Source organism: Mercenaria mercenaria, chromosome 4 (genome assembly GCF_021730395.1).
Source record: "Mercenaria mercenaria strain notata chromosome 4, MADL_Memer_1, whole genome shotgun sequence".
In the NCBI taxonomy this organism is placed as follows: Eukaryota; Metazoa; Mollusca; class Bivalvia; order Venerida; family Veneridae; genus Mercenaria; species Mercenaria mercenaria.
Genome location: NC_069364.1, coordinates 77,174,987 through 77,185,066, shown reverse-complemented (window position 1 = coordinate 77,185,066; position 10,080 = coordinate 77,174,987). Strand labels below are relative to the sequence as shown.

The 10,080-nt window shown below is 36.6% G+C and overlaps 1 protein-coding gene across 1 annotated transcript; it reads left to right on the top strand.

The window, feature by feature from the left end:
- Nucleotides 1-8,155: 8,155 nt before the first annotated feature.
- LOC128556673 (uncharacterized) lies at nucleotides 8,156-9,880 on the top strand. The gene has a single exon (XM_053542287.1). The coding sequence runs from the start codon at nucleotides 8,156-8,158 to the stop codon at nucleotides 9,878-9,880; it is 1,725 nt and encodes a 574-aa protein (XP_053398262.1).
- The last annotated feature ends 200 nt before the right edge of the window (nucleotides 9,881-10,080 follow it).

The following is a 10,080-nucleotide window of genomic DNA, read 5'->3' as shown; positions in this document are numbered from 1 at the left end:
AACAACTAAGACTTAGCACTCTGTAATATATAGATAAAGCGAAGAACTAACTCCAGAAATATACTTTTTACTTCAAAACTAACATGTAAAACTAACACTCTGTAATATATGAAGTACAAGAAATTTTGCTTAAGACTTTATTGTAATGACTGATATTCTGTAACTTGAGAAAACTTTTATCGTCAGTGAGAATACGATACAACTAGACATATACATGTTGATCAAACATTAATAAATTCATTATGCAAATGGTAACTTGTTAATGCGTGGCAAAATTAGGATCATTTAAATGCTAATGAATTCAAATTTATGATATGAAATAATCACGGTTTTGTGAGACGTATACAAGTAAAAGATTTATAAATACCACCGACACATGTGTATAATTACCGCTGACACGTGCATATATACCGCTGACACATGTGCATAAATACCGGTGACACATGTGTATAAAATCCACCGACACATGTGTATAAATTACTAAAAGAACTATCCTTGTTAATACATTCGCCTTTTTATCTATCTTAATTTGTGTTTCATATGGCTGCCATTATTTTTGTTGTCGAGCCCGCATGCGGAAGCGAAGACATAGTCGTCCAAATGGCTGTTCGGTGTATGTACGTGCGTCCGTGCGTGCGTGCGTGCATCCCTCCGTGCGGGCGTGTGTCCGTCCGGATTTGTTTGTCCGGACCATAACTTTGACATGCATGGAACAATCTTGTTTATACTTGGCATGAATGTTAACCTCAGTGAGACGGAGTGTCGTGCGCAAACCCCAGGTTCCTATTTCAAAGGTCAAAGGTAAAATTTAATAATGACTTTGTCCGGAGCATTTCTTCTTCATGCATGGAAGGATTTTGATGTAACTTGGCACAATTGTTCACCATTATGAGACGGAGTGTCTTGCGCAAGAACCAGGCCCTTAGGTTAAAGGTCAAGGTCACACTTAGAGGTCAAATGATACAAAAATGACAACTTTGTCAGGAGCATTTCTTCTTCATGCATGGATGGATTTGATGTAACTTGGCACAAATGTTTACCACCATGAGACGGAGTGTCATGCACAAGAACCAGGGGTCCCTAGGTCTAAGGTCAAGGTCGCGCTTACAGGTCAAAGTCAGATACAAGACTGACTTTATCCGGAGCATTTCTTTTTCATGCATAGAGGGATTTTGATGTAACTTGGCACAATTGTTCACCATCATGCGACGGAGTGTCATGCGCAAGAACCTAGAAATACTTCCCATTGTTGTCACTATAAATAGCTAATATAGCTTATATTGTAACGTTTTTATTACTGGTCGTAGGGAAAAATCAGACCACTTTTCTGTAGTACAACATGCATGTAACATCCAATTTTGAGGTGTATTTTGACTTATCTCTACTGGTAAGGACTTAGAATTTTTATTATTTTTTTTTTAAGATTTACTTCCCTTTGTTGTTACGATAAATAACTTATATTGTACCTTTTTGCAATCTTTTTTTATTTGGCAAAAATGTTTTCCTGAAGAGACAGAGTGTCATGTGCCCGTAGGCATCTAGTTGTGATAATGTCATTGGTTACTAATTAGAATTTATGAGAGATCAAGATCACTTCTTGTCGAGCCCGCTTGCGGAAGCGAAGACATATTCGTCCAAATGTCTGTTCGAAGTATGTGTGTGAGTGCGTCCACCCGTACGTGCGTGTGTCCGTCCGTCCGTCCGGACTTGTTTGTCCGGACCATAACCTTGACATATATGGTTCAATCTTGTTTATATTTGGCATGAATGTTAACCTCAGTGAGACCGAGTGTCGTGTGCAAACCCAAGTTTCCTATCTCAAAGGTCAAGGTCACAATTGGAGGTCAAAGGTCATGTCAGATGTTGTCCGGCCCATAACTTTGACATGCACTGAGGAAACTTGTTTTTATTGTCTTTTTTATTTGCTGGGATGGAACGACGTTTATTGGGGTTGTAAATATGTAGAAATACTGATTCCTGGTTGTTTTTAATTCTGCTCTCTCTCTCTCTCTCCCTCTGTATATATGTGCACATTGGTACGTGCGTGCGTGCGTGCGTGCGTGCGTGTGTGTATGTGAAAAGTTATACATTAGTTTAAAACCTTGTCAAACATTTACTGACAAATTGATCGTGCGGTTACTACATGTATACGTACAAAGTTTTCAACAGTAAAAATCGTTCAAATTACATTTTTCCTAAGTCTGAGACTGCAGACAAATATAGGAATATATAATAAAAATCTCGCACGTCTGTATGCTCTTATACTTTAGCCGCACTAATTTCTATACAGGTATATAATATTTTACTTCAATTGTGCTTATTTTTCGGGTTTTTTACGTATATTCTATTAAATTTATGCATATGATGCTTAAAATTATGATGCATTCCAAAGGCTTACCAGGAGCAATGTACAATGTGTATGTATCTGTAGTAGTGTCAGAACTGTAGAATCAGTTCAGTGAGTGTGTGTGTATGCGCGCGCGCGCGCGCGCGCGCGTGTGTGTGTGTGTGTGTGTCGCTTTTCTCAACCTTGCCTTTAAACCAATATCAATTAACAATCCAAGTGAAATAAACATAATGGAGCATAACAATGACGCAGGCAATAGCGGTTAACCAATCGTCTGTATGCAACCTGATTCAACGGAGCAACCGAGTGAATTAATACGTTCTTAGTCTATCACGCTGAAAGGTTGTTCAAATTCTTGATGATTTGAGCCGTGCCATGAGAAAACCAACATAGTGGGTGTGCGACCAGCATGGATCCAGACCAGCCTGCGCATCCGCGCAGTCTGGTCAGGCTACATGCTGTTCGCTAACAGTTTCTCCAATTCCAATAGGCTTTAAAAGCGAACAGCATGGAGCCTGACCAGACTGCGCGGATGCGCAGGCTGGTCTGGATCCATGCTGGTCGCAAACCCACTATGTTGATTTTCTCATGGCACGGCTCATTTCTATATCAGTAAAGAGAGGGGTGGGAATTTTTGTTAGAAAGTAATGAAGGATAAAATCAAATCATATGTCACGCATTCAACGTCTTTTAGGTACATTTATTAGGTGACGATATTTACGATTTACTTTGTTTATATCATACAACATTACTTTATATATATATTTTTAATAAAACATATTGCATGGGGACATATATACAGAACAGTAAATCAGTTTATGTCTTTATATCGAATTAGATAAATCTAATCTAAGAAAAAGAAAGCCTAATGACATATAAGTTATGATCTAAAACAATTACATAATATAAATAACAAAATTTTGATCAAATTCAACATATACGTACTTGTCAATTAAGCAAATATTTATTGCAACGTTTTTCAAGTTTTAAAATAAATTTTGCAATAATAGATGTTAACTAAGAATATTTGCATTCACTATACATTTCGAATGGAAAGAAAAAAGCTTTTATTTCCTCCACTGACACGAGCAAATGAAGAAATTTTACAAAAATCACAAACTTTTAAACGTCTAGGGAAGCAAGAAGACATTAAAATAATTTCAAAACAAAAACATATATAAAAAATTTATTGTCTTGAGAATACTTCAATAGAATAATAAATATTCTCATATTATGAATAAAGTGACTATATATACAGGGGAAAGAATAAGATATGTATCATAGGTTTTTGCTTATTTTATTCAGTAACTGTATGCCGTAAACGGAGACTGATAGTGGTGTTCTTTAATCGCCAAGGGAAGCATTAAGTCTTCATTTTAACTAAATAATTTTTACATCTTTGTAAAGAGAACAGAATGAAGAACACTTCAAAAGGATAATAAATATTGTGTGTTCATTCTACGAAAACAACATTTGTTCAAACTTTTTTTTCCTTCTTTGTTTCTATTGGAAAATATCAACCAGATAAAAATCGATATCGCCCGGCCAGGTGTTTTCAAGGGAGATAATTTTACCGATAAGACGGCAAATTTTACCTAATTGTTGATTATGGTATATACAAAATTGGATAAATTGGTGTAATAATAGCATGGACGGTGATAGACCTGTTAACTGGCGCATGTAATGGCGCCAGATATGGTAGGTCGTCATGCTCCTTTGTTTATACACACCAATACCGGAAATGGTAATAAGTCTTGCGGAATAGTTCCATTAGGGCGCAAATGATGGCGAATTATTCTGCAGATCTAATAACCAACTCCGTGTGTGTGTCATTTAATTAAGACATTTATGTTATGTAACATTTCGTTTAAACATGTTTTCAAGTGAAATATTTGATCAGATTTGAAAGCACTATTTCTCGATGCGTATATGACGCTAAACATCACGTCGACGTGACGTCAACATAATATCGTTGTGATGATTATTAAATCTTAAATATACTATTTGTCATAGATGCTTAGTTTAAACCAAAAGTTTATTGGCCTGCCCACATGAAACTAAAAACGGTGCGCTCTCACCATTGAAAAGATAAATATTCGTGGGTGCGTTATTTGTTATGGACATTGCAGTGTACAGGTGAACATAATTACAGTCCACATTGTCCTGAACAAGGGGCAGGACGTGAAGTGGTTGCACACTTGGTTCAGGCGAGCGAAATGGTTGCAAACTTACAAAATGGCGGATATTTTCTGAAATCATCGCGTGTTCGCTTGTTTTTTTATCAGGTAAGTGGGTTTGTATGGTACTTTGAACTCTATTGATATGTGCACGCATCAGTTCTATGTCCACGTCACACTCGGTTTTGCGTTTCAGCGTTGTAGATTTCGAATTCTCAAAGTTATTGAAGTTATAAAATGGTCATGTCCATATTTTGAAATTTGAATTGTATCGTTTCCTGCCGTTTTTAACATTCTAATGATCAAACTAGCCTGTTTTGGGGCCTTTAAACGAGACAAAACAACTAATTGTGAAGAATTGACCCTGCATGTTTTAGGGATAGTGCTATACCCAAATAAATCTTGTTCAGGCTCTTTGTTTTGTTGCAAAATTGTACTTAAAGCAATTTCTGTTTCTGAAAAAATAGTGTCCAACTCTCAGAGAATGTTTATTGTGCAACTAGGTGAAGAGGCAGCGACGTTAAATCCAAAAAAAAAAGAAAAAAATAAAATAAAAAATAAAAAAAAATAAATAAATAAAAATAAATAAAGAGGCAAATCATAAATTTCCTCAAAGTTGCAGCAGATAGCGCGAAATTTCATAATTCTATTTCTAATCAGGTATAACTACGTTAGGGCACAAAACAGAGACTTATTTTTAGCTTTCTGTGATTTTGGAAGATCAGTGTTCCCATCTCCATTGACCTGTATTTATAATTGACAGAAAATTTGTTAAAGATATTTTACATAAAAGAAATATATTATAATCGAACTAATATATTGGGGACTATCTCATATGGATAGTCCCATATTATTTGGACGATATCTTATTTGTTGGTTTATTAAATTAGTGGTATATGTCCGTAAGTCAAAGCCAATTTAGTGGTGTTTGTCCGTGGCGCATATACCACGTCATCGTACTACGTCACATTCTTTTCATCCTTGAGCTGCATTGAGGAAGGTGCGTAGAAATTCAGACAATTTAAAATTAAACTTTTTCCTTGTGATAATGCATATTCTTAAACTATACTTCAAAATAAAATTCATGAATACTTTGCCTTCTATAATACCGCTATTTCATGGATCGTTGGCACTTGAGGTTAAAGATATTTTACGATTTAAAAAGCGAATGAGTCGGAACTGGGGAACATAGGCCTACATGGCGGATGGGCCCACGTGAATTTTTATCGCAATGATATTCATTGGATAGTTTTTTTGTTAGTAGATCTACTATTTAAATTTTAAATTTAAAAGTCAATAAATAAATTATTAGTAGATCTACTATTTAAAATTTTAAATTAAAAAATCAATCAATATCTAGTCTAATTTCTAACGGAATCGACAGTGCTTTTAGTCTCCGGCACTGTCACAGGTTTATGAAATGATGATGAGTTGTTGCTGTTGTTGATGATGCTGATGGTGATGTGAAGGAGGACTTTGTGTAATCATATTATTTGACGTTGTTCTGCATGTGGATTATGTCAACGAGGATTATGATGATGATGATGATGGTCGTTATCACATATTTCAGAGTTGATGATGATGATATGGTTAATTCAAATAAAAGTAATATGAATTGTTATTAATTGTGATGATGATTTGAAGGAAGATGTTGTTATAATCGTATTGATATGTTATTGCTGCTGCTGAACTTGATGATGATGATGATGATGATGATGATGATAATGTTGATCGATAATCTATTGATATGTTATTATTGCTGCTGCTGAACTTGATGATGATGATGATGATGATGATAATGTTGATCGATAATCTATTGATATGTTATTGCTGCTGCTGAACTTGATGATGATGATGATGATGATAATGTTGATCGATATTACATAGATCTATTAGGACAAATGTGTTAAAGAGTTGATGTTGATGATGATAAGGGTTAATGTGAAGGAGGACGTTTTTTGTAATCATATTATTTGACGTTGTTCTGCAATAGGATTATGTCAACGAGGTTGATGGTGATGAGGATGATGATGGTCGTTATCACATATTTCAGAGTTGATGATGATGATAATGGTTAATTCCAATAAAAGTAATACGAATTGTTATTAATTGTGATGATGATTTGAAGGAAGATGTTGTTATAATCGTATTGATAGGTTATTGCTGCTGCTGAACTTGATGATGATGATGATGATGATGATAATGTTGATCGATATTACATAGATCTATTAGAACAAATTTGTTTAAGAGTTGATATTGATGATGATAAGGGTTAATTCTAGTCACAAAAATCTTAAACCTTTTAGTGAAAAGTAGCCAGCTCATCGGAAGTCAAGGTGGTAATGGGTTTCAGATTCTACTAATACGGTATACAAACGCCAATGGAAGTAAGAGGCACCCAATATATCGTACGGCTGATGACTGGCATATGTTGTTTTGTTTTGTTTTAAAGATGATGTTGATGATAATGTTGTTTTTGAGGATGCTGATGAGAGGCTTATTTGTTTAAATTAGTTAACTTTTGCAATACTGTACTGCAAATTAAACTGTAATATGATCGGAATATTGACGACTGGCTTATGGAATTTTAAGAGATGATGTTGAACGATGATGATGATGATGATTTGTTTATGTTGATGGACTTACTTGTAACAATTGCTCGTTTATTGCAATAAATCTGCTTCAATTTATATTCATAAAATCATGATATTTGTAGAAACTTAATAATTTTTTTAAATCTTTTTACGTCATTTTGGCGTTAGATAAAATGAAACGTCGTGAAAGACTGGAGAAGCGGGCCGGAGAGTTGGGATTAACGGACAAAAGAAAGAGGCGGGACGAGCATCCACTGGTGATTCCCCATCAAGATAATGAGGTGGAGAATCAGAGGCAGGACGAGGCTTCTCCATTGGTGATTCCCTAACAAGATCCTCCATTGGTGATTCCCCAACAAGATAACGAAGTGCAGCAACTCGTGCAAAATGATGTGGTGGTGACTGTGTGCAAAAAGGAACTGACGACTGTAGCCCAGGTCAGGTTTTACCTAGTATTCATTCTGAACTGGGGATAGCTGTTTCAGATTCCCTAAAGTCTAAAATTATTTCCGGAAAATATGTTGAGCTAGCACATTTGTTAGATTCAAATATAAAGCCGGAACATAACAAGGTGTCAATCAGTACAACAGGTGAACTTGTTTTAAAACCTAGTGGGCCGTCAACCAAAATAAACGACATTGAATCTTTGTCAGACGCCTTTTTGATTTACACTAGTATATACTTATGTGCCCATCCCAAAAAAACGCAGGAGTTACTTAAGTATATGAGTACAGTCCGGGATGGTGCTAGAAGGCATAAGCGTTTTGGATGGAAAGATTATGACCAGCAATTTAGATATCGCATGTCGGTTAATCCTGCGATGTCTTGGGCCAAAATAGACTATGAGTTATGGCTGGTGTACATGGCTAATGGGCAGTCTTCAAGTAACATAGCGGTTAACAAGCAATATTTTGGCAGGTGTTATGACTTTAATTATCGGCAATGCAGTCGACCTATTTGTCCTTATAAACACACTTGCATAACTTGTCACGCTGTTCATCCTTCTAGGTACTGTCCTCATAGAAAGCAGTTCCAAGATGTTTCAAGAAAACCAGTACGGGCCTTTGTTCCCCAAGGCCAGCGAGGTCACATGTCACAGTTCAGCGGCCACGGATCATTCCAATCCACAAATAGATTTAATGGCCCTTGGAAAAACTCTAGTTAAAGTTGAGGCTCTTGGAGAATTTATAAAGAGATATCCTAACAAAGCTGATGCAAAACTTTTAGTAGATGGGTTTAAATTTGGGTTCAAGCTTCAGTATTCAGGTCCTAGAGATTTTTCTGATGCGAAGAATCTGAAGTCTGCATATTCAAATAAATTAGCTTTGCAAGAAAAGTTAGATAAGGAAGTTAATTTAGGTCGCATTTCTGGCCCACATCCTAATCCCCCTTTTTGTAATCTGAGAATTTCCCCGAAAGGTGTAGTTCCTAAGGCTGATGGCAGCTGGAGGTTAATAACTCACCTGTCTTATCCGTCAGGTCGCAGTATTAATGACGGAATCAATTATGACCTCTGCTCAGTAAACTATACATCGTTTGACACAGTGGCTGATATGATTTTTAAACAGGGCAGGTCTGCACTTTTAGCTAAGCGTGATATAAAATCTGCATTTCGTTTATTGCCAGTGAATCCCACTGACTTTCACCTTCTTGGAATGAAAGTTGACAACATGTATTATTTCGATAAATGTTTACCCATGGGTCTGAGTCTTTCCTGCGCATTATGGGAAAAAGTGTCAACTTTCCTGCATTGGTTAGTAACTGAGGTTACGGGTTTGGAAACATTAGATCATTACTTGGATGATTTTATTTTTGTGGGAAAGTCTGGTTCTGACAATTGTCTTACATTGGTCAAAGCATTTGAGGACATATGTTTACAATTAGGTATCCCTATAGCAGAGGAAAAGTCTGTAGGGCCCGTTTCGGTTTTGACTTTCCTTGGATTTGAGCTTGATTCGGACCAAATGACAATTCGGATTCCGTTTAGTAAGATACAAGAGCTTCTTGACTTAATCCGGAATTTCCTGTGCAGATCAAAAGTAACACTTAAGCAGTTGCAATCTTTGACAGGGAAATTGTGCTTCTTTAGCAAAGCTATATGCGGAAGTAGGGCATTCTTGCGTCGCTTCTATGAGGCCATGTCTGGGCTAGATAAACCCCATCATCATCGTCGGGTCACGACGGACATTGTAGATGACTTACGTGTTTGGGTTTCATTTTTGAATAACTTCAATGGGGTCGTCCACATTCCTGCTAATGTTTGGCATGATAGCAATGTTTTAAATCTGCACACTGACAGTGCAGGTGCTGCAGATTGTGGTGGTGCTTGCTATCTTGATGGGTGTTGGGCGTTTTTTCCATGGCCTTTGTCGTGGTCAAAGTCACAAATACTTAAAGATATGACTTTTCTAGAAATGGTACCTGTAGTTTTAGCAATAGCATTGTGGGGTTCTAGAATCGCGAATAAAAAGGTATTAATGTGGATTGACAATGAAGCATTAGTGAAAGTTTTAAATAAGCAGTCTTGCAGATCAAAAGCGGTCATGCATCTGGTGCGTTATTTTGTGTTAAAATCAATGTCATCTAATATTGTGTTCAAAGCTAAACACATTGCATCGAAAGCTAATGGCATTTGTGATTCTCTTTCTCGGAAACAGTGGTCAAGATTCAGAGAGTTGGCGCCAAAAGCAAACAATGACCCGGAAGTTATTCCCCAAGATTTTCTTTTGCTGATATCCACGGTGAAGCTTCAAGACTTCTAAATGCTTCCATATCGGGGAATACTTCGTCAACGTACCGTCTGGGTTTGAACCGCTTTAGGCAGTTCCGTTTAGAGTACGGGTTAAACAGTGACTGGCCACCCCAGCTTGAGCACATTATGCAGTTTATAGCAAGTTTATCCTTACATGGTTTATCGGCTTCTACAGCTAGAATTTATGTTGCATCGATAGGATTTCAATGT